This window comes from Episyrphus balteatus, chromosome 1 (genome assembly GCF_945859705.1).
Source record: "Episyrphus balteatus chromosome 1, idEpiBalt1.1, whole genome shotgun sequence".
NCBI lineage: Eukaryota > Metazoa > Arthropoda > Insecta > Diptera > Syrphidae > Episyrphus > Episyrphus balteatus.
This window is the reverse complement of record NC_079134.1, coordinates 118,660,589-118,685,947: the sequence shown is the minus strand read 5'-3', so window position 1 is coordinate 118,685,947 and position 25,359 is coordinate 118,660,589. Positions and strand designations below refer to the sequence as shown.

The 25,359-nt window shown below is 30.7% G+C and overlaps 2 protein-coding genes across 3 annotated transcripts; one reads left to right on the top strand and one right to left on the bottom strand.

Annotated features, from left to right (window-relative positions):
* Positions 1–270: 270 nt before the first annotated feature.
* Positions 271–13,831, top strand: LOC129906240 (beta-1,4-N-acetylgalactosaminyltransferase bre-4). Of its 2 annotated transcripts, none has more exons than XM_055981915.1 (6): positions 271–584; positions 676–929; positions 6,690–7,113; positions 7,176–7,298; positions 8,592–8,687; positions 9,054–10,123. In XM_055981915.1, exons 1-6 carry the CDS (start codon positions 448–450, stop codon positions 9,130–9,132), a joined length of 1,113 nt encoding a protein of 370 aa, XP_055837890.1. In that variant the 5' UTR covers positions 271–447; the 3' UTR covers positions 9,133–10,123. The 2 variants fall into 2 exon arrangements, with proteins under 2 accessions (XP_055837890.1, XP_055837889.1); XM_055981914.1 differs by lacking the exon at positions 9,054–10,123 and adding an exon at positions 13,561–13,831 and having other exon boundaries at positions 273–584.
* An 890-nt stretch (positions 13,832–14,721) lies between these two features.
* On the bottom strand, positions 14,722–23,435 carry LOC129906233 (putative uncharacterized protein DDB_G0285119). Its single transcript, XM_055981909.1, has 8 exons — positions 23,280–23,435; positions 22,107–22,179; positions 21,872–22,031; positions 17,053–17,086; positions 16,851–16,996; positions 15,838–16,787; positions 15,587–15,778; positions 14,722–15,289 (listed from the first exon to the last, which is right to left on the bottom strand). Exons 2-8 carry the CDS (start codon positions 22,164–22,166, stop codon positions 15,155–15,157), a joined length of 1,677 nt encoding a protein of 558 aa, XP_055837884.1. The 5' UTR covers positions 22,167–22,179; positions 23,280–23,435; the 3' UTR covers positions 14,722–15,154.
* Positions 23,436–25,359: the final 1,924 nt, after the last annotated feature.

Below are 25,359 nucleotides of genomic sequence, written 5' to 3'. Positions count from 1 at the left end.
ATTATGATATCTAGTTTTACTTGCACGTTGTTTTTGGTTAGATTTTTCTATTTTACTGTAAATATATTTAAAAGAAAAATTGTGTTTTCGATTCTATTTCAATTCGATTCCTCGATCTGGTATAGTCATATACCTGGATCGAAATTTCAATTCAGATTCAATTCGATCTTTAAATCGGTCATACAAACGGGGTATATATTGAGTTAATCTCTTTTCAAACCTCCATATAAACTACATAATCGACTTTCTCCTGTCGTAATCTTGTCGTATTTTTGTGCATTTTGCTAAATCGGATTTTTCTCATGAGATGAGCACGAACAGAAAAAGAAATCTAAAAACATGAACTCGCTGAATATTTTCGTGTCTTCTGCTTCGGAAATTAAATTTATTTGTTGATAGGCGAATTATAAATTTAAAGTAAATTAATGTTTTTTCCGACATCGCTTAATGGGGATGGGAGTCTGCACCAAAACAAATGGATTCAAAGCAGTTTCTTTAGGTGTTGTTTTATTTGTGTTATTGAACGTATTATTTAATTATTTCAGTGGCGATGCGGACGATACATTTTCATTTTCCAAATTAAGGTATAAAAAACCTGCATAATGCAATGGAAAATTACTGCAATTTACAATTTCTCCCCATGGTTATTTTTTTTTTTGCTTTTTTTATGTGCAGCATAAAAAGGGTGACTCTTTCAAGCAGTCACATCTTATACAATAGATCAGAAGAGTCATTTGTTCAACACAACGGCAATGGCTATGAAGAAAAAACAAACCCGCCGGAATTTAACATCACTGAGTCCAATGATATCCCGGCACCGCGAGTGCTAACAAATTCGAAAACATGGGCCAAAATATCGGTGGAAAGCAGAACCAACAACAACTCCAACAACTCACTTCCAATTTGCAAGGATCCTAAGCCAAATTCAGGTAGAATTTTTGTTGTTTTATTAAAAAAAGACCTTGAATATAAATTTCTAAATATCTAGCTTTAATTTATCAAACTACAAATCTTTGTTTAAGAACTTGTTTTTCTGGTTCGTACCTATGTTTTTTTTTTTTTATTATCTAACAAGAAATGTTAATTAGACAATAGCCTCTAAGACCAAAGCTATTTTTATGTCAGAGTGAAAGCAAAATTATATTTTTTTTACACACACAAGATAATAGATTAGAAATTAAATAGATTCAATGCGAATTTTCAATTGGCTTCCTCACAGTCCAAACTATACTGAACAAAAAAAAAATAGATAACGATTTTTACGATTAAACAGTTTTTTATTGAACAATAAATATTTGCAATCTTATCATGATAGGTGGGCTTATGCTCTGAAGTGGATTACTTCCGATTGTCAATTTGGTGAATGGTAACCTGATAAGGAAAGTGATAGGTTTTTAATTGTAGTCCATGAAGTTTTTCTTGCTTTACTACAAAAAGGATAGAATGACCTGATATCATACATTATTAGTATACTTCGTAGTAGCATGCTACTTGGGCATCTGCAAGTCTGTGGAGAAGAGCCAAAGTAATTTGTATTCTCGAAATTCGGAAGAAAGATACAAACCATCCAAATTCCAAAGTCATTCAAGCCAATTAATCTGGCATGATTTCTGCTTTAGACCTTGGGGAAAATAATTGATAACTTCATTTGATCAGAAGCACGCTGGGGGGGCAGGAAACTGCCATATTCGAACTAACTAATTCCATACAAAGAAAAAGCTTTCTGCGCCTTTCTAGACATGTCGCTTTTAACAAAGCTCTTGCAAGGAAAGAAGTACCCATCACTATAATTAGATAGATTGATGAAATGGTAAGCACAAGAACAGCTGAGGAAAAGGCAGGTCTTATCATACAAACTACGATCACAACAAGTGATTCTACTCAGGGAGGGGTGCTATCACCATTGCTGTGGAGTATTGTTGTAGATGAACTACTAGAAAGTCTAACTTCCAAAAGTATACGGTGTCTCGTTTTGCTGATGACATATAATAACAGCCAGTGGAAATTTTTTTAGAAACTCTTGCCATATTATTCAATGTTCAAGGAAGATTGAAAAGCATAAGTAAATGGTGTCTTTCGGCTGGACTTAACATCAACCCTACGAAGACAACAATAATACCACCGTTTGCTCCGTTTGAAATCTATGAGGTTAGCTGGAGAAGTAATAAAAACACAGAAGGATGTTAAATATCTAGGTATCACACCAGATATGTATAAACTCCTCTGGAACAAAAAAAAACTATGGTACGGTTGCTTGACAAAAAAAAAAAACTCAAATTGCAACAACTAGTAAGTCACTAGATAAAGTGCAAAAAACTCGCATGTGTCTGCATCACCGAGCCAAATTGTTTTTCATTTCATTTCCTTTATTTCAAATCATTAACGTTAATACATTACGATATGAGTCTTTTAGACTTTAGAGTATCAATAAATGAAAATACTATTTTATTGTTTGTTTATGGAAAAAATAAATAAAGTAATTAAGCCAGACAAACAAAATTAAACACACTTATTACGTAAGTCGTTTGTACTAAAACGACACAAAAACGACTCGCTCTGGACAACAAAATTGGGACTTGAGTAAAGCAATTATCATGTCATAAGGAAGAGGGGTGAAAAACGGTGGGAACTGCGAAGTTAAGTTTTTAATTTGACACAAATTGGCGCTCCTAGAGCAAGTCATTTTCTGTCGTTTTAGTACAAATGACTTATGACTGTTCACCAGTAACAGAATCAGCTTTATCCTTTCACGTGGACTGTTTTCCACCCGGAATATTTTGTTCGCCCGGAATTTTAAAAGCTATCATGACTTAGTCGAAAGGAATTTACATTTTCCGCTTAACAAGTTTCTTCTTCGGTTCCAAAAATTTAAGAGAGAGAAGAGCTGTACAGGAAGATGTCCGAACGGTAACAACATTTCGTTCAGAACTCACAATAGGGGAAAAGTGAAATTGAATTTTTCCGGGTTCACGCGAAACTCACGATAGGGCTGAATACAATTCTTCATAAGGACAAATACTTAGAAACTGTTGAGTGATGACCAGGGAAAGGATTTTTATGACCTAAAAAAATCAAAAAAGGCAAATTAAAATCAAATAAAAGGCACAAACAGGCATTTATTAAATAAAAAAAGAGCTTGATATTTAATTATGAAAGTATTGAACTTCCAATAGCTTTTTAAAGTTTTCAGGAAACAGCCTACTGCGATTGTCTCTAAGAAGCGTCTTAAATGAGCTGATAGACCTCTCGAGTAGACCCGATTTAAAACTGTTCAAGTTATTCACTTCAATGTTTTCGGGAAGTCATAAGTTGATTTGGCCATTAATTACAGAATTTATTTGTTCAACTATTTTTAGTCCCTGATTGAAGTTGAAAACGGTAGTGAATTTTCAATAATTCATTTTTGTTGATGTTCTTTAAAAAAGGGGAACACTTGTTCAATCGGTGTGCTTTGAAAAAAAAAGAGATTTAAAAATAAAAGTAAATATGTATGTGCATTTACTTACAGTCTCTCAAAACGATCTGATTTTCGCAAGCTTTCGAAAATTTGGGTTTTCAGGTGGAATACAATTCAAAAATTTATTTGAATGCTTGAGAAATAAAATGCACGACTGGGGTCGCACGTACTTGCTCTTGCAGTTCAAAGCACTTTTATGTTAGTTTACTTGTAGATTTTACGAGCTGCCTCTAAAATAAATTTTAAAGAAATTTTGTTGAGGTTGGGGAAGAGCCGACATTTAGACTAAATTTTTTTCATATAAAATTTTTTTTTTGTATTTGGCTTTTTTGAGAAAAAATAAAAATGCAGTTTTATTTCCATTGCTTTAAATATTACGTATACAAAGTTTAATCAAAATCGTTAGAGCCGTTTTCGAGAAATTCGCAATATCGTATTTTTTTGTATGGGAGGTATACGTTCTAAACGAGATATAAAAAAACAAAATAAAACCAACTTTCAGAATTCCATAAAAATCATCTGTACCAAATTTGAAGAAAATCCATCCACGCGTTAAGGCTGTGGAAATGTGTACAGATGGACGTACAGACGCACGGACGGATTTGCGAGACCCACTTTTTTGGAATTCTCCATCATCGTAATGTTGGTTTTGATTAAAATGTATAATGTTTATGTTATTAGAGGGCATAAATAAAATAACTTGACACGTATCTGCCAAATTTTTGATTTGACTTAGTTTTTGGTTCCTGTGTATTTTTGAAGAATAACACCGAAACAGTGAATTGAATTGTAAAAATCTGTAATTCTTCAAAAATACACAGGAACCAAAAACTAAGTCAAATCAAAAATTTGGCAGATACGTGTCAAGTTATTTTATTTATGCCCTCTAATAACATAAACATTATTTCAAATACCTTTCGTGCTGATTTTTGGTGAATTATTTCTCAAACATCGAATTTCACGGTTTTGACTTTTAAACGTCCATATCACGAGTAGCAGATTTTTTACATTTTTGGTTTGTATGTGTGACTTATATAATTTAACAATATCTATCGATTCCAGTATCAATCTTTTTTCTACCGCTCTTTGTTAAGGATATAGCTTTTTGACCCTTTTTTAAATTTACCTCAGTTTCCCCTTCTAAAATGTCAAATTTCTAAAAATCCTGAAAATTAAAATTTTTAAATTAAATTTCCTATGACATTATATTTTTTTTATAACTCTTAGGCTTGCCATATAAGCAGGGTCGCATTTTCAAAAATTTGCAAAAATAAACTTTAAGGCCTGGCAACCCTATGCCTTGACAGGATATCGATAGGCAACCCATGTGCAAACTGTTTCTTTAGACACTACTCTTCGGAAAATATAGCTTTCAACTGGTATAATGAGGTGGATAGGTCGTCCCATGACGGGATTTTTCCCTTTAATATGTTGAAATATGAAAATAAGCACCTTTTCAAAAAATCCCCTCACAAAAACGGTAAGTTAAATTAAAAATTTGACAGACACGTGTCAAGTTATTTTATTTTTCCTAACTTATCACATAAAAATTATTTAAAAAATCTTTCATTCTGATTTTTGGTGAATTATTTCTCAAATATCGAATTGGAGTATCATGACTCTAAAAAGACTATATCTCGCGTTGTAGATTTTTTACATTTTTTATTTGTATGTGTGGCTTTCATATATTTATAATATCTATCGATTCCACTTTCAATTTTATTTCTATCACGTTTTGTTTAGAAAATAGATTTTTGCCTTTTTTCTAAATTTACCTTTGTTTACCCTACTCAAACTTCAAATTTTAAAAAATCCTGAAAATTAAAATTTTTAAATTAAATTTCCTATGACATTATATTTTTTTTATAACTCTTAGGCTTGCCATATAAGCAGGGTCGCATTTTCAAAAATTTGCAAAAATAAACTTTAAGGCCTGGCAACCCTATGTCTTGACAGGATATCGCTAGGCAACCCATGTGCAAACTGTTTCTTTAGACACTACCCTTCGGAAAATATAGCTTTCAACTGGTATAATGAGGTGGATAGGTCGTCCCATGACGGGATTTTTCCCTTTAATATGTTGAAATATGAAAATAAGCACCTTTTCAAAAAATCCCCTCACAAAAACGGTAAGTTAAATTAAAAATTTGACAGACACGTGTCAAGTTATTTTATTTTTCCTAACTTATCACATAAAAATTATTTAAAAAATCTTTCATTCTGATTTTTGGTGAATTATTTCACAAATATCGAATTGGAGTATCATGACTTTAAAAAGACTATATCTCGAGTTGTAGATTTTTTACATTTTTTTGTTCTATGTGTGGCTTTTATATTTTTATAATATCTATCGAATCCAATTTCAATTTTATTTCTATCACGTTTTGTTTAGAAAATAAATTTTTGCCCTTTTTCTAAATTTACCTTTGTTTACCCTACTCAAACTTCAAATTTTAAAAAATCCTGAAAATTAAAATTTTTAAATTAAATTTCCTATGACATTATATTTTTTTTATAACTCTTAGGCTTGCCATATAAGCAGGGTCGCATTTTCAAAAATTTGCAAAAATGAACTTTAAGGCCTGGCAACCCTATGCCTTGACAGGATATCGCTTGGCAACCCATGTGCAATTTATTTCCTTAGACACTAGCTTTCAGAAAATATAACTCTCAACTGGTATAACGATGAGGGTAGGTCGTCCTATGGCGGGATCTCCTACTATATAGAGCAAGTAAAAAATTAAAAAAAAGAAAAGTTCCTACTCAATCTTCCTACTCTCTTTTTGTAATGTGTTCAGAACAAGCAAATTTGTTTTCTTAAGATTATATGACGGCCATATTTTTAAGCGCTAAAAAAGGCAAACAAGCCAAAATTAAAAACGCTTTGGAAACAGGGGGACATGAATCGTGTTTGTATAAAGTCTATACTTTCTTACGATATTGATGCGGAAGTGTTCATTACTCGCGTTTCTGATTTTGTTGGTTCGAAATTGGGAGACTTATTGACCGATTCGTCAAATTTTATTGAGTTTCCTATCTCAATAAATTTCTGCTGCCATCCATATCCATTGTTTACCAATCCAACAATGGGAAGTTCACACTTTTGAGAGGAAAATGAGAGTAAAATGAGAACAAATTCTTTAGTTAGTTTTTAGTTGCAAATGTTTTGTACAACTGTACATAACTACTTTAAACCCTTTCTAAACAAATTTTTTTTTAATTTAATTTTTAGGTGGTCCAATAAAACCAAATATATCATTGGAATCGCTGGATTTTGTTCAGCAAAGACTGTCTTCAACTGTGATGATGGGCGGTTGGTATCGTCCAACAAATTGTATAGCTAAATTTCGCGTTGCAATTATTGTACCCTTTAGGGACCGTTATGCACACCTATCTATATTTCTTAAAAATATTCATCCTTTTTTGATGAAGCAAAATATCGAATACCGAATATTTGTGATAGAACAAACAAATGGAAAGCTATTTAATAGAGCTGCATTAATGAATATTGGCTATTTAGAGGCATTAAAAATATTAGCCTGGGATTGCTTTGTATTCCATGATGTTGATTTACTTCCGCTTGATGAAAGAAACTTATACACTTGCCCAAATCAACCACGTCATATGTCTGTGGCAATTGATGTATTCGGGTATAAGTAAGTTAAATATAAATAAGTAACTAATTTATTGTTCATTTATGTTTTTTTTTTTTAATTAGATTACCATATAGCTCGATATTTGGAGGAGTTTCAGGAATGACACGAGAACATTTTTCCAAAGTGAATGGTTTTTCAAATTCGTTTTGGGGATGGGGTGGTGAAGATGATGACATGTCAAATAGGTAAGTTATTAAATTTAAATCTCTTTTACTGATACGGCCTCAAGCTGTACATAATCTCATAAACTGAATAGAGAACCAGGAAAGGTGACGAGATATAATGCGAATCAATGAATGCTGGATGGTAAGGTACATACAATGGGCCTGGAGTACAAATTCATTTTATAAACGTGAGAAACAAGTACCTAACTTACTCATCGCATGTCAAGAATTCTGGCCCTACTCCTGAATAAACTAATCTCAAGACAATTTCAGTACGCACAGCACATAAGAATCTAGTTTGCACTAAGAATCTAGTGTGTGATAAACAGAATATGTACGTAGGCGCGAAATGGCAGGAAAAGGGGAGGGTGATTCAATTTTTCGTGGCCAAATTTTTGTAAGGCAGTCGTTGCAAAAAGATAACTGAAGCCCCTTTTGTCCACTTTTCTCATTTTCTTTTCTATGATAGCTTCTTTCCTACTTGTGCAGCAAATGTTTGTATGGTATCCATCAGTTCTATTGACACCCTATTTTATATCGTTGGCACAAAGCCAAAACTGCGTATCTGCATTTTTTGACATTTTTCACCATCGACCCCAGCAGCTTAAACTATCAATTTCCTTTGTACGAGTTTCCTTAAGTTTGCATGAGTTTCCAAGACTTTGAAGCCGTTTTTGCAGATTCGTGGTTTTGGCGTTGTGTCCACGATATAATCGATAAGCAAAATCCGTTCCATATCCTAAGAACTTTTAGCCTTGATTTTTCCAGAGAAAATCATCTTCAATGGACCATGTGCCTTGTTTAAAACGACAATGCCACTACTTGTATACCAATGTTTTTCCGAAGCTGCTCTAACCCCTTTATTCCGGAAATTTTTTGGGCCTCCCCCCTCGTATGTATTAAAAAAAAACACGCAACTGCCGATTAGAATGAAGTCAAATCCAGCTATCATGCACAATGGATTGTTCCTCATTTTGTATTTTGAATACCTAAGCGGTAGTCCTACGAAAATGAACGATGATTTGTAATAACCTAATAACCAAAAAAGTCACACTCGCAAAGGTTGATATGAAACTAAAACCTATTTTAAATACAGAAAACACTTCATTGTTAAGCTTAGTGTTTTGCCAAGTTTCCATTTTTTTTTATCAAAAATATAAAGTTGTGACTAAAAATAATAATAAATTGAATTTGAAAAATACCTTAATCATGTATTTACTTCAAGATTTATCTAATATCGTTTGATTAATAATAAATTTTATATTGCTACTCTGAGTATTCCCGTAAGAACTAACTTACTTTTTTTTCTTGCAGGTTGAAACATGCCAATTTGTTTATTTCTCGATACCCAGTTAACATTGCTCGATACATGATGTTGACCCATCAAAAGGAGAGGGCCAATCCGAAAAGGTAATTATTAAATTTCGTATTAAAATATAAATATTAATAGTACAGTTATCCACAAAAGTTTGCGTGCATTGGGAAAGTAGTAGAAAAACCACTAATGGTAAAAGATTTTTTTCTAAATATCACATTCCAATAAAACTTTTATAAATTTACACAAAGAATGTCGGGCAACAAAAGCCATGAAATTCGTAGGAATAATTTGCATACAGGTTATTAAAATAGCCGTATATTATTGGTTCTCAGCATTTAATTGAGTTATCATTTCAAACAACAAACGTTTATTGTTGAAGGGTAACAAATTTATAAGTTTAGAATTAAACTTTCTATAAAAAAAAAAAAAACAAATACAAAATTTTTTTATATCCCTAGCAATCATTTTTTGTTGTTTCCCGTGCAAAATTTTACTGTGCTAAGAATTGAGTTACAAATAAAACATGGTTACACTTAACTTCAATGTTGTCTTCCGTTTTTTTGAAAAGAAGCCCAAGTAAAGAACGAAAAAAGAATAATGTGTAAATGAGCTTCAGTTGATTATTATTATCTACACTTCGAGAAATTAGCTTTGATGAATTATAAATATAAGTTACGTTCATTCGAAGAAATGTAGATCGCTTAAGATATAAGATATGAAGAGGAGATTAAACTATAGGAAAGATTCCGCCTATCTTCGAAGCCCTCTTTTAGAGACAAGCGTACTATAAAACGAATGGTGGAGCAAGATAATTTCAAAACAGCTAAGACGCTTAATCCATAACTCCAAAACAATATTAGAACGATATGGGTGTACGAAGAAGATTCATTAGGAGCTCAAGTGATGCAAACATAGAAAACATATTCTTCCCTAAAATCAAAAAATCGACTCGAAGTCCCAAGTCCATAAGCATCCTGAGCACTTGCGTAAAGTTATATTTTCCGTGTCAAAATTTCACCTTACCCAGAAACTCCCGATGCTTGTTGATGTACTCCTTAATTTCATTGACAAATGGATCAAAGGAAACAAAAGTACAAAAAGAAGAAATGGCCGTGCAAACGATTTCTGACGCCAAAACACAACTGTGCGTTTGTGCGAAAGAAAATATTGATATAAACAAAAAATCAACCTACCGATAATATGGAATTATATTATATGGCGATCCTTTACCGCACAAATATAAAAAAATGAATGTTCCATTAATATTTTAGTCTTTCCGCAGTTGACCTAAAAATAAAACCAAACCAACGCAAGATAACGAAAGTAAAAAAAAAAATAGATATCGAACAAGAAATCATTTGATTATTTGATTATGTCGAAAAAACATGGTAATAAAGAACTAAGACGTTCACGGGTTTTTATTGCAGGAATCGTTCAATGAGTTATAAAAGAAGATAAAACCACGGAGTGCTTTTAATTAAGGGGGTGGAAATTGAAGATAGGAGTGCAAAAGCCCCTTTTTTGGTTTTTTCAATATATCTCGTAAGCCAAGCAAAATTTTGATATATTCCATTTGAAACTTTTTATAAAAAATTAAATTTCCTATTTGAATAATGTTTTTGAAAATTGAAAAAAAAAAAAAAAATTCCATACCAAAACAGTCGAAAAAATCATAAAATAAATATCAAAAAATTAGAATTAATGATAATTTGACCAATTATTTGAACTTGAATCGTTGAATCGGGCTTTTTTGGTCACTTTCTTCTATATGCATTCGATTTTTTGAATTTTTTTGGTTGTTGAATTATACACTTAAAATTTATCTAAAAATTAAGTTATTTTAATCGATTGTTTTTGAAATAAACGATTTCATAGTCAAAATTTGGGAAAAAAATATTTAAAAAGCACATTGAATATAATTCAATATAAGTTCAAGTGACCTCAACTCCAAAAATTAATAAAGCGTTTCGCCCAGGTACGACAGATCTAACTGATGAGCCCACTGTCGTACCTGGGCGAAACGCTTTATTAATTTTTGGAGTTGAGGTAACTTGAACTTATATTGAATTATATTCAATCACTCCACTTAAAATAAAAATAATTTTAATAATTTTTTATTATTTTTGTTATTTTTTTCTTCGTTAGCACATTGAATACTATTTTCACAAAGACTTTGGACTTTAAACGCGTTTGAAACGCGTCCAAAACGCGTCAGAAACGCGTTTGAAACGCGTCTGAAACGCGCCCAAATCGCGTCTGTAACGCGTCTTGGGCGTCCAAAACGCTTCTGAAACGGGAGGAGATAGACCCCTCCTCCCATATTCAACAATGATTGTATTTAGCCCCTCTACAAAACGTCATTATCAAGCCTTTGTTCTTAAGTTATCGTACTTTCTCCTCAAATGTTTCTGTTTTACTTGAGTAAATCTAAAAATCCGACCAAAAGCTACATTCAAATAGCCATAATTCGGATAATTTTCAATGAAAAAATTTAGTGAGCCCAGCATTTTGAAGGAAATTTAATGTACTTTATTTTCTTTAGAGCAATGTTTATGGCTATCTCAACCCCAAAAAAATACACAAACAAAAAAGCAAAAACAAAAATCAACAAGTCGAATTTTTTTTTTTTTTCAATTTTCAAAAAAACATTCTATTAGGAAATTTAATTCTCTACAAAAAGTTTTAAATGCAATATATCAAAATTTTGCTTGGTTTATGAGATATACTGAAAAAACCAAAAAGGCGGCTTTTGCACCCATATCTTCAATTTCCACTCCCTCATTAAATTGCACTCCGCGGTTCTATCTTCTCTTATCAGTTTTATAACCCATTGAACGATTCCTGCAATAAAAACCCGTGAACGTCCTAGTTCCTTTCTGTTCGACATAATCAATAGCCTAATTATCAAAATATGAAACCAAGTTTAAAATAGAAATGTTCGAATTTGTAAAGTCGCATCTCTGAAATTCTGCAACAAACGAAAATTGAATAGTTAGTTCAAGTGTAGGCTATTGATTATGTCATTTAGAAAGGAACTAAGACGTTCACGGGTTTTTATTGCAGGAATCGTTCAATGGGTTATAAAAGAACATAAAACCGCGGAGTGCTATTAAATGAGAGGGTGGAAACTGAAGATAGGGGTGTAAAAGCCCCCTTTTTGGTTTTTCAATATATCTCGTAAACCGAGCAAAATTTTAGTATATTGCTCTCAAATTTTTTTGTAGAGAATTGAATTTCCTATTAGAATAATATTTTTTAAAAATTGAAAAAAAAAAATTTCCATACCAAAATAGTCGAAACAATCATAAAAAAAATATCAAAAAATCGATTTTTTGAGTTTTTTTGCTTTTTTAGTTCTACATTTTTTTTGGATTGAGATAGACATAAACATTGCTCCAAAAAAAAAAAGAAGATTAAATTTCCTTCAAAACCCTGTACTCACTAAATTTTTTCATTGAAAATTAACCGAAGTATGGCCATTTTAATCTATCTTTTTAGTTTTACTCAAGTAAAACAGAAACATTTGAGGGGAAAGTACGATAACTTAAGCACCAAGAACTGATAATGAGATTTTGTAGAGGGGTTAAATACAATAATTGTTTACTATGGGAGGGGGGATCTATGTCCCCGCGTTTTGGCGGGAGGGGCAATTTTCTAAAAAAAATACTTGAAATAAAAAAAAAATATTAAAAAACAACGGCAACACTCACAGTTTTGATTGATACTTTTTTCAAAAGCTAGAATTATAAACTTAATATTAATTTTAAAATGAAGTTATTTTAATCAATTGTTTTTGAAATAAACGAGTGATTCCAATAATGAAAGTATTTAGTCTATTTTTCAATTTTCTCATAAAGTAGAAGGCATAGGAACATTATGATTTTCATGATTTGATAAGAAATCAATTAAGGCAGCTTACTTTGTCGATCAATTTCGTATTGAAGTACACAGTCTTTGTGAAAATTGCACTCAATGTGCTTTTTAAACTTTTTTTCACAAGTTTTGACTTTGAAATCAGGTATTTCAAAAACAATTGATTAAAATAACCTCATTTTAAAATTAATATTAAGTTTATAATTCTAGCTTTTGAAAAAAGTATCAATCAAAACTGTGAGTGTTGCCGTTGTTTTTTAATATTTTTTTTTTATTTTAAGTATTTTTTTTAGAAATTTGCCCCTCCCGCCAAAACGCGGGGACATAGATCCCCCCTCCCATAGTAAACAATGATTGTATTTAACCCCTCTACAAAATATCATTATCAGTTCTTGGTGCTTAAGTTATCGTACTTTCCCCTCAAATGTTTCTGTTTTACTTGAGTAAAACTAAAAATGCGAAAAAAAAGATAGATTAAAATGGCCATACTTCGGTTAATTTTCAATGAAAAAATTTAGTGAGTACAGGGTTTTGAAGGAAATTTAATCTTCTTTTTTTCTTTCGAGCAATGTTTATGTCTATCTCAACCCAAAAAAAATGTACAACTAAAAAAGCAAAAAAACTCAAAAAATCGATTTTTTTGATATTTTTTTTATGATTGTTTCGACTATTTTGGTATGGAAATTTTTTTTTGATATTTTTAAAAAACATTATTCTAATAGGAAATTCAATTCTCTACAAAAAGTTTTGAGAGCAATATACTAAAATTTTGCTCGGTTTACGAGATATATTGAAAAAACCAAAAAGGGGGCTTTTACACCCCTATCTTCAGTTTCCACCCTCTCATTTAATAGCACTCCGCGGTTTTATGTTCTTTCATAACCCATTGAACGGTTTCTGCAATAAAAACTCGTGAACGTCTTAGTTCCTTATTGCCCTGTTTTTTTCGACATAATCAATAGCCTAGTTTTGCTGAATTATATTCGAAATATTTGAAAATTTGCTGTAACCGAATTTATGCCTGTAATGCTTTCTAATTTTATATTCTTAATTTACATAATTGTAACTGATTTTTCTTTTTTTTTTTTTTAGATATGAGAATCTCGTTAATGGAGTTAATAAGTTCGATATGGACGGTCTCAATTCTATCAAATATGATATTTATAGTTTTAAGGAATATCCGCTTTTCACTTGGTATTTATCAGAACTTAAAATGTCGGATCAAAGATGATGCAGTAAAGTCGCGATTAAATATAAAGCATTCCTTTTTAAATTATAGCTAAAATACCAAGTTGTAAATATTGAATCATTTGTTGTTTTACTATAAAAAAAATAAATCGTTATTTCATTCAGTTAAAATTAACTTTTTGTTTTTTTTTTCTTGTCCTTTTTCCTTATTTATTGTGAGATTTGTGTCGTTATATTTAAAAGTGGTATAAGTCCATGTAAAAAAAACTCATTAAGGGCCGGTTTGTTCACATTCGATTTATCTCTTAATCAAGGATTTTTCTATGGAATATTCCTTGACTAAAAGATAATGGGCTGTGAACAAACTGGCCCTAAATGGACATTTAAACTAACCGCATTTTAACGGTATCTTTTTTCCAAATACAAAATTGCACACAGTAGATGGGTTAGTTACTCCATTTATGCTTATTCAAAGTTTGTTACATGACTGTATCGAGCTTACATATTCTTGCAGCTAGGAAATTACCTTACAATTACAATGTGGCAGAAACGACGGTCGAAATTCAGCCAGAATTGTTTTGCAATCAATTGAGACGGAATACCTACAGAAATCTTCTGAGCCGATGGCCCTTATTTCGAGTGTGGATTGTCTACCGATAGACGACTCTGGTCGATCATCGAAAATGACTTCTGGTATTGTGAATCTTTATCGATAGACGACTTTTGTGGAAAATCGATCATCGAAAATGAATTTTGGTGTTATGAAATTTTGTTTTGAACGAAATTTTTCGTTTTATCGTTCGATCTTTTTCGTTTACAATTTTGCAATCGACTCAAATGAAGTTCATAGATCACAATAGCAAATATTTTTGTCGAAAGAGATGCACGATACCAAAAAAGATATCTATCAATTCTATCGACTTTTATCGCATCGAAAGTTGAACGATACTCGCAATAGGGGTCATAATCTTTAAAGTTAAAAAAAAAAAAAGTCTGAAATGTTGTATGTAGACCTTTATTATTTAAATAAAAATAAAGTTGCTACATACATTTTAATATGAAATTCTTTCTTAGCCTAAGTTAGCAGTCTAGTATATTTATATATTTTTTATTTTACATATACAGCGTTTGAAAAAAAACTTCAATTCAACATGTTAATAATAACGACATTAATATAAATTGTAAATATTTGCATTTATGTATGTATCTATGCACACATTCATTATGTTTGTATAGTATATAAGTTTTTTTTTGTTAATTAATTATCCATGGCATTTGATATAGTATAAAATCTAAAATGTATGCACTCATAACGAAATGCAATGATGCACGGTATTTTTTACAAAATCTTAATTTTCTCTGTTTAAAAGCTTGCAACCGTTGATAAGCACTTAGAAAATACAAATATTAAATAATTGTAATGTAAAAAATTAGAGAAAAACAAAAACATCAATCTTATGAAAAGCTAACAATATTTAAATTCTGAATAACAACCAAATTACATGATGCTGCACGGCATTGCACAGCAAAGAGGCAGACAAACTGGTACAACAGCTGCACCCGATTTACTTGAGCTCTTCGATTTATATCCAGATTCGTATTCGTACATTCCAGATGCTTTAGCATATTTTCCCTGAATAGATTTGTAAGTAATTTATAAATATTGAATTGTTTAATAATTACAATAATTAAGTCGGTATATTTGAAAGTGGTTTTCTTAGTCCATGTTGACTTTTAAACTAAACGCAATTTAACGGTATCTCTTTTTAAAATTGTTGTCAATAGATGGATTAGTTACTCCATTTTTATATTTGTACATAAAAATTAGTCAAATTTCTGTTTTTGATTGCACAAATTGATGTTTTTTTTTGAAAAAATGCAAGATGTGACTTATATCACTTTCAAATAACGACTCAATTGTTAAACTTACAGAAGCGGAATAACCACCAGCAGCCATACTTTCTTCTTTTTTGGCTAACCAATCATGTCCTGGTGGATAATATACAGCAGGTCCTGCTTTATTTACGCTTGGTATAGTTTGCTGGTTTGTTGTTGCAAGTGCTGTTTCAATTTCTCTTTTTGGACGATGGGTGGTGTCAACGAGTTTACTATCAACGTTATCCTAAAATGAATCATTTGTTAAATAATTTTTATTAAAATGAATGAATGTATGCTTCTCACCTCTCCTAATGAATCCAAGAGATCGTTTAATTTTGCCGGTGGACGACCAGTAGTATCAGGATATACAATACCATCGACAGGAAATGGAGGCGGTTGTGATGTTGGAGAATCGTAATTTGGTCCACGGCGTGAGTTTATAGTAGATGATGAATAATTATAGGTAACATTGTTTGAAGTATTTTGGGGAACATTGTTGTCTCTAGGACCATAGTTATCTCTGGTATATTCTACGGTATAGTTTGGATGTAAATTGTCTCCAGGTGAACCGCTAATTGTATTCACTGTGTTAGTAGACTCTCGATAGTAATAGTTGTTTGTCGAGCCATTAGGGTGATGTGGTGATTGTTGTGGACGCTGTGGTAAGAGCGTATGTGAAGGAACATTATTTGGAGAGGAAGGAGCTCCTTGATAACTGCTAGTATTGGTATTATGTTCCGTCTTGTTTATATTGTAAACAATAGTTTTCGTAGTCGGCTGAGTTGGCTGCGGAACAAGATGTTCGTTTCTGAGTGTACGATAGTCTTGTGTTTCATTTATCTCATATATGCGATTGGTGGAATTGATTCCCACCTGACGATCAACATTAGGGTTATTAGGTCCGTTGTTGGTACCATTTAATGTATTGTAACTTTCCGAGCTATAAACCACTGAGTGTGGCAAAGTTGGTTCAGAAATAAGTTCATTCCTCGAAGAAGAATTGTAAACATTATTTTTATACAACATGGTTCTGTTGTTTATTGTGCCTTGATCTGCTGGAATTTCATACGTGTAAGTACGAACAGTTGTAGTCACCTTTGTTCCGGGTATAGGCAAGATATCATCGGAAAGTTGTAATGTTTTTGCATCGTTTTCTAAAAGCACCGGAACTAGCACATTGTTTTCAGAATGAGAAGTATTACTTGTCTCAAAAGCACTCGTCGATGTGTTGATATTTTTCGAAACAGATTTATCTTAAAACACAAAATTTTTGTTTAATGAAATTGAATAAAAATGTAGAAAATTAAAAACATTACTTGATTTATAAGTTGAAATTTCGTTTGTAGAAGAAGGTTCATAGGATGAGTTATAAGAGTTGTATGCAGTCACGTTTTCTACTTCAATTGGCAATTGATGAGATTTGATTATGCGAGTTGTTTTTGTTACTGTTCCTGTTGGTTCTCTTTAGACAGTTTGTTATTAATTAATTTTTAAAATGCTGTATATTCTTATACTTACATTGTTTTAAAGCTCGTACTTGAAGTGTGAATATCTGTAAAAAAGAAAAAAAAAGGATTTAAGAATTTTTTTTAATTTTATCAGTATGTAGAAGAATAATAAAATGTATGTCAGGGTGGCAGAATCCCTAAGCTCTGATTTTAGTTATTATTCAAAAATATTTTGAGATTCCTTAAAAAAATTAAATTAGGGGCTTTTAATTGAATGGCGCAGAAAATATAGTCAGGAGATTTTACATTTTATGCATGCAGTTAAAAAAAATAATCCAAAAATTAACTCCATCACATCTAAATATTGGTCTTGATTTACACGACTTTCGTAAATCTTACAGAAGCCTCTTACCAGCATTTTTACACTATCCCTGTTCCTTTGGGCGGTAGCAAAGTACTACTAGTTTACTAGCGATTTTCAATGGAATGTACTTTCAACGAATTCAATACAAATCGTATCTACTTGGGAAGAAGAGCATGAGTATATGATAGAACTACAATGAGATCCGAGTGGGATAACTCGACTTGTCGGATTATCACCCCGTTCAACCTAACCTATATGATAGTACTAGATTAACCAAAACATCTATTATTAGTAGACTACTACCTCCAATTGAACAGGGCTAATATAGTCTAAATTACATTATTTGAAACCGTTTTTTGGTATTTAATGTTATGGGCGCAAAATTTTAAACGATTTAGTGAAATGCTAAAGTCATTTTAGTGAGTTAATAAGTCAAAAAGCAGACTTATTTTTAACTTTATCGTTTAAAATTTTGCGCCATAGTTTATACCTAAATCCTAGGATCTACATAGGTGGTCAATGTATGAATGTGCATTTAAAAGTTTTTGCTTGTCGTTTCGATTTGTTATCCTACTGCAGTTGTATTTGATATAAGACCTCGAAACTGTGCATTTCAAATTCGTAACTAGGTGGGCTATATTTAGATTAACAATTTAATAGTGATTAATTTATCATTTAAGTTTACCATAGAACCGGAACAGGGGTTCAGTTTTCGGTAACTAGGCCAATTAAGGACCATCTGCTATTTTGTATTCAATTATTAGCTTTCACTTGGGTACAATAGTGTACAGCAAAATTTAACTTTATTAAATACATAAGAGGCGTTCAGAATAATAGTGTTCAGAGTTTGTTTATTTCTTAAATAAAATGGTAAACATAAACTCAAGGCACATAAAGCTATTGCTTTTTCTTTCTAAAAAAGAGCTTCTCAAATCTCAAAGTCGCACAACATTCAAATGAATGCCTCATTTATCAGAGTTTGAATATTTTTTCAAAATCCTATTTGAACAAGAAACCAATTTTATATAATGAAACATTTTTATTAAATTTTATTGAATTAAATTTTATTAAATACAAACATAAATAGATATAAAATCCTATATTTTTTAGAATTTGAAAGGTGCAGGGTGCGCCAAAAGAAATGGTCAAATCGAAATATGTTCAAGACTAACTATAGGACTCCCAAAGTTTGGTAACTTGTTAATCCCAAATCTTAACGGTTTTTGATTAAATGCACTTTTTGTGAAGCTTTTGATATTCTTTTTATTATTTTATGATTGAGTTTTTGCTCTTACTTTCGGCCAAGGTCTTGCGATGCGTTTAAAAAGAAAAAAGTCGGTAAAGTCGGTCAGTTACATTCGGTCTCTTGAAAACAGTGCTGGAAGAAGTTTTATTTTTCATTAAAAAGATAACCGTGCATTTACTCTGAGTACACAAAATTGTTCTTGAATGTCCTTCATATACAAACTACCCAATTTTAAAAGATATTTTCTAGAGCAATGGTAGAAAGGGGATTTATTTTTACCCGTGGCTGTTTGAAGTCTGGCAAGTCTGTTTGAATACTAATATTAAAAAAAATAAATTGCACGACTGGGGTCGCACGTACTTGCTCTTATGCTTAAAGTAACTATAATGTTAAAGCTTTTTATTCAAGAAATTTAAAATTTGATATTTTGAAGAAATTTCATAAGTAGTATAAAAAAATTAAATCTGTTTTTATAATTAATAAAACTCCGTTTTAAAATATCTTAAAAAAAAAAAACAAATATGCCATTTTATTTCTCGTATAAAAAGGTATTTTTAGAAAAAAAATTTTGAAAATTGTAGGAGCCGTTTTTTAAAAAAATAATTTTTTATATATAAAATTTTTTTAACATTTTTCAAAAAAAAAGTTGGTATGCCATTTTGAAGAAATAATTAATTTACACATAAAAACTAAATTTCAAAATTTTTCATTGATCCGTTTTCAAAAAATTGATTTTTCAAAAAAAAATTTTGAAATATTTTTTAAAAAACCAAAAATGCGTTTTTTGAAAATTTTCTAAAATTTTAATATTATCTTTATTTACACACGTTTGTATAAAAATTTTCATTTAAATCGGGTTAATTTTGTACGAGATATTCAGAAACGAAAAAAACCGTTCTATGACAGGTACCGTTAATAACGGTACAAAAAATATTTTTTTTATTTAAAAAGTTGGCCCTTATGTGTAGTACTACACACAAAAATTTTAATCAAAATCGTTAGAGCCGTTTTTGAAAAAAATTACCTTTTCTATTTCCGTTATATGGCAGGTACCGTTAGTTTTGGTCATAAAAAAAAAATTTCAATTTCCCCTCTAGGGAATCACCAAAAACTGCTAACTACCAAGTTTGAAGAAAATCACTTCACTCGTTTAGGCTGCAGCTCCAGATAGAGACAGACACACAGACAGACAGACAGACAGAATTGCCGGACCCACTTTTTTGGCATTCTCCATCATCGTAATGTCATGTAAAATTGTTATCTCGAGTTCGGTTTTTTTTACGAATCCTAAACTTGCCCTATAGTACCTATATCGCAAGTAAAAAAAAAATAAAGCAAGAAATTTTCTCTTAAATTTATCCTCGATGTTTAAGAATTTCAGAGATCGCTTAGCATTCGAAAATTTTTTACATCTTCTAGTGAAATATTAGAAATTATAGCTATGACGTAACCATAATTAAAATTTAAAGTTTTTAAATATTGTTTTGTTTATTTGCTGTTCGACGTCTAACTTGAGACCGGCATCAATATCTTCCGGCTTTTGACAATTATTGTTTAAATGTAAAGCTTCTGAGACTGCCGACACTTAAGAAACAGAAGAAGGTAGTCAACAATGTTCTTATCATGATTGTATAAATTTTGTATATACGTATTGTTAAATTTTTGAATAACTTAGACGCTCAGTTCTGTAGTTAATATAATAAACAAAGAATACCTTAAAATGCAACATTCGAATATTTTCAGTTTAAAAATAATGTGAAAAACATAATGTTGGTCATGTTAACAAATCACATGTGACTCACAGCACAGTATTCAAAAGTGTTTCTGTTATTTGACAGAATTTTTGATGCAAATTTCTAATGGATTTAAAAACAAATCCTTTTTCGTATTGTTAAATCATCATCGGTGAGTCATATAGCATCATTTTTTCAGATTACTAATTGTTTTAATGAACATCTTTAATCAAAATAATATGTTTTTTAATTGATAAAATAAAATTCTGATCTCAAATTTGATTTTGGTTTCATGTTCGTACAGTTAGAGCTTTTAAAAACTGTCTATATATCAAATCAACTCTTTTTTTGCTGATATTTGTGAACAATAGTCTCAAATATTTAGTCAAAAACAAAACTACATTTTCGCATATCTTAAAGTAGTTGTTTCTGGTTCTAACTCAAGTAGGTTACTATACGAGAAGGTGTATGTAGAGTCAGTTGGGGTAAGTGCGCGCACTTTTCACTTTAAGGCAAAATTGTGAAGATTCTATAAGAGATATCAGAATAAAGTTTTTTACGTTTGATAAACCTATATTTTGGGAACAAGAAAACACAAAAAAAAAGTTTTTTAGTTTAAATATTTCATATGATTATAAACAAAAACCAAATGAAGTCAATGTGCGCACTCTTACCCCAAAGTCAGGGTAAGATCGCGCAAAATCTTGGGTAAGAGCGCGCACATAGTCTTAATAGGAATCTTGACAGTTTACGTGAACTAAATTTCTAAAAACTTTATGTTATACTTAGTTAAACAAAACTTTGTTTCAAAACTTCCAAGTTTTCACTAAAATTAATGAAAATATAAAAGAAAAAACAAATTAAGTTCAAATACAAAAACTTAAACTTTATTTACAAAATAAAACAAACAAAATAATATTTCTAATTAAATTAAAAGAAAACTGCCTTTCTTTTTTGAAATTAAGGAATAAAAGCCTTCGTTACTCAAGATTCAAGTTTGACATTTCTCTGTCTTGTTGAAAAAAGAAAAGTTTAATATGGGAAAAGGACTGCGCGATTTTACCCACAAAGGTACTTTTTTTTCTATTTATCAAATTTATTATAAAATATAAGAAAGTCTAACAAATTTTTGACTTAAATCAAATATAAATAGGCACAATTCAAAAATATATGCTACTTTCGGTATAAAATGCTCCCACGCCGACGCCACACACTTTTCCCGCACAACTTTTTTTTTTTTGTTTTTAGTCATATTTTTTCAAGCCTGTTTTAAAATAAAATGGAGCTGAGCACACACTCCCGAAGGTTATCACTTATTGACGTCTTACTAAGCGCTGATTTCCTCATTTTCAGTTTTAGTTTTTTTTGGACACAACTCGAGAAATAAGCAGTGCGCGCTCTTACCCACTGCGCGATCTTACCCCAAATGACTCTATGTGTCTTTTTAAGAAGAAATAATGTATACAAGAACTTCTCGTTTTAAGATAAGTAAACAAAATATCAAATTAACAGGTATTTTTTTTTTTATAAAATAATAAAAACTTACCCTTTTCTCTGGTTTGTTCACGTTCGTTTTTTAAGTCTTCTAATAAAGCATCCAATTGATTGACATTTTGTTCCGTATTTGAACTAAAACTATTTGCGATATTTCCATCCGTATTTGTTGAATATTGGTATGATGACTTTTTATACACATATTTTTGGTCCTAAAAACGGTATAGGTATGCAAATTTGTTATTTTTTTTGTATGTATGTATAATGCATTAGACAATAAAACTCACGCGTCCATATTTTGATGGAGACTCCATCATGCTTCCGGAAGATACGTGTTGTATATCCATTTCAGTTCTAAAACTAAAGAATAACAAACTTTTTAATTAATTTTATTTACAAAACAGGCAACAAAAATGTGTATTTTTTTCAATTATTTAACAAGGTTGTCTAGCAACTGGTGTAGACTATAGAAAGTACACACAAAAATTACACACTTCGAACATAAACTAGCTGTGAATTCCAATTCACCAGGTATAAGCTCTATGCGTGAGTAGAAAATTTTGCCAGAATTATAACTCCAAGTGCCAAAAATTAAAAAAAATATTTTTTTTACACAAAATCGGTACTCAATTTTTATTTTCGTCAAAAAAATACAAATAGAAAATAACCAAACATATGGCTTAAGTTCGAAAAAGTTCAATGTGCATCTATATACATTCTACGCGAATGATATCATTTGAGTACAAATTTCATCTATCTAAAATCTCTGCTGTTAAACGACGCAGAGTGAAGAAAAGACATACTATATAGCCTAGGTATGGTCTAGAAAGATGATGTGATTAAATTTATTTTATTAAACCCACCCAAAATATGCACAAGAAATTTGTATGCGGGGGCAAACAGACACAAGTGAATTAAATGGAAATCCAACCGAAAAAAATAAACGTAAATGTAAAAATGATCTCATGGAGTTAAAATGTATACAACGAGAAAATAAAAAAGTATCGAAGTACAAAACATGTTTTTTTTTTCTTATTTTGAAGCAAACATATGCCAATAAAACATCGACAAATAATGTATGTAGGTGGGAGTTGAAAGAAAAACAAAAGTATCTTCATTGAAAACAGAGCAAAAAATATAAAAAATATAGGTTTCATAACTTAACAAAAATTCTATATTTAGTTCACTGTCAAGGCTTTGTTGTTTTTATATTATTTCTGTATGGGCACACTTTAATATTTATTCAATCTAACAATTTGCAAATTGTTAACCGATTCATTCAATCAAGAGAGTAGTCTATTATTGATGTTGAAAAGTCAAAGTTATAAAAATATTTTGTTTCACGCAAATTTTGCATATAGAAATTGCGTAAAACTTTCTTTTGTTCTGTGCGATACATTTAATTTGTGAACAATTTGGCGTTGTCTTGACATCCAAGGCCGTAGTGTATCTATACATACTTGGAGATTTTGAGATGAAATCTAAAGATTTATTCTATTTCAAATAATAACTAAATCGAACGTGGATATGTCGCGACGATCGGTGCTATACTGAATAAATAGCCTATGTCGAACGAAAATCCAAAAATAAATCTCACCGATCACTCACAACGCAACATGTTTGACTATTAAATAGAGCTTTTTTTAGTTGATATCTATTCAATGATCGATGCTTTGGAACAAGTTGCCTTGCTGAGTATTCACTACTTTAACCTTTAAGATAAAAAGCTTTTTTTATACTTTAATTTCTTGTTTGATGAGAAGTGTGTGATCATGCACTTGTTGTTTAAAGTAAACATATCAGATTGATACACATTTTGTGTAAATTTTTTTGTACATAATATTGAAGTGGTTATTTTTTTCGACCCATCTGAGTTTATATCAGAGCAAATTTTGTTTCATTTAAGTTCTGACATCATAATACATATACACTGATTTTGTACTTACGTATACGAAAATACTCGTATAATTATATGCCTTCTTTAAATGTACATGTTTTTTTCTATATCGATAATTGTGTTATTAAGGCTAGGCGCACACATGCGATTTTGGTCGCGCGATTATTCAGTCGCAAAAATGGATCACAAGGATTTCAATGGCTGTGAACACACATGCTTTCCGCGATTAAAAATTTGAAAATTGTGTTTACAGTCATTGAAATTGTTGTCATCTAATTTGCGACTGAATAATCGCGCGATCAAAATCGCATGTGTGCGCCTAGCCTAAGCGTTTGTTTTTGGCAAAGCTATCCGCGGTGCAGTAGAATATCCGAAAAAAACGTGTTGACAGGATTTTTGTAGGTATGTACTTACAATTTTGTAGGTAATTTTATAATTTTCACAACTATAAGTTGTCCAAAAAAATTGTAATCAACATTCAACAAAAATGTGTATCCATACAAGAAAACAAAAAACTTATAAACGCCGTGTTTTTTTTAAATAACAACAAACTATTAATTATTTTTATTAAAATAAATAAGATAAAAAAATGTATCTTTAAACCAAACCATGAACCACTTTTTCACGATTTTCGGTTCACTGTGGTGTATGCGTATTATTTTTTTTTTTTTCTAAAGAAAAACTAACTATAGTTATGTTTTATTCTTTATATGATGTTCATGATTTGTTGTAAAAATTGCAAAGGCAATTATTTTTCTAGTACCGTAAAACAGGGTTACTTTTTCCTTTTCCGGGTTGAAGCAGAAGTTGAAGATTTGTTTTTTTTTTCACTATATAGTACAGGAAAGTTAGTAAAAAAACAAGCATATTGTGGAACGAAATATAGGACGGCTGAATTTTTCAAATCTGAAAGAGGGATATTAGAAAAGCTTAAGTCCTGGTTTTCGGGACGCCACCCCCTTGGCGAAATCCGCCATTTTGGAAAACGCGAATCGCTCTATATCTCCAAAACTATTTATCCTCGAGAAATGATTATCAGACCAAAGTTCCTGGAAATTTAATTATCTTTTTCTTTGTAATACATTATTTTTCTGAGCGGGCAATAGTTTTGAGGTTATGTTGTTTTAATTTATTTTTTTCGGTTTTTTTAAGATTTTATCATTCCCGGTATTAGTTACATAAATTTTTAAACAGTTATAGTTATAGACCATCAAATTTCCAATAATTTGGTATATTTTTGAAAGTCATGCGATGTATGAGTCGAAAGTTATTGATCTGAAAACTGTAGTCTAAGTACACGAAAGTTAGTAAAATAAATTGCACGACTGGGGTCGCACGTACTTGCTCTTATGCTTAAAGTAACTATAATGTTAAAGCTTTTTATTCAAGAAATTTAAAATTTGATATTTTGCAGAAATTTTATAAGTAGTATAAAAAAATTAAATCTGTTTTTATAATTAATTAAACTCCGTTTTAAATTATCTTAAAACAAAAAACAAATATGCCATTTTATTTCTTGTATAAAAAGGTATTTTTAGAAAAAAATTTTCAAAAATTGTAGGAGCCGTTTTTTAAAAAAATAATTTTTTATGTATAAAAATTTTTTAACATTTTTCAAAAAAAAAGTTGGTATGCCATTTTGA

Coding starts and splice junctions, on each gene's coding strand:
- LOC129906240 (XM_055981914.1), top strand. CDS start 448: ATGGGGATGGGAGTCTGCACCAAAACAAATGGATTCAAAGCAGTTTCT. Junction 585..675: donor TTTTCATTTTCCAAATTAAG/GTATAAAAAACC, acceptor TTTTATGTGCAG/CATAAAAAGGGTGACTCTTT. Junction 7,114..7,175: donor ATTGATGTATTCGGGTATAA/GTAAGTTAAATA, acceptor TTTTTTAATTAG/ATTACCATATAGCTCGATAT.
- LOC129906233 (XM_055981909.1), bottom strand. CDS start 22,166: ATGGATATACAACACGTATCTTCCGGAAGCATGATGGAGTCTCCATCA. Junction 22,032..22,106: donor CTCCATCAAAATATGGACGC/GTGAGTTTTATT, acceptor TACCGTTTTTAG/GACCAAAAATATGTGTATAA. Junction 15,779..15,837: donor TCTTGGATTCATTAGGAGAG/GTGAGAAGCATA, acceptor GATTCATTTTAG/GATAACGTTGATAGTAAACT.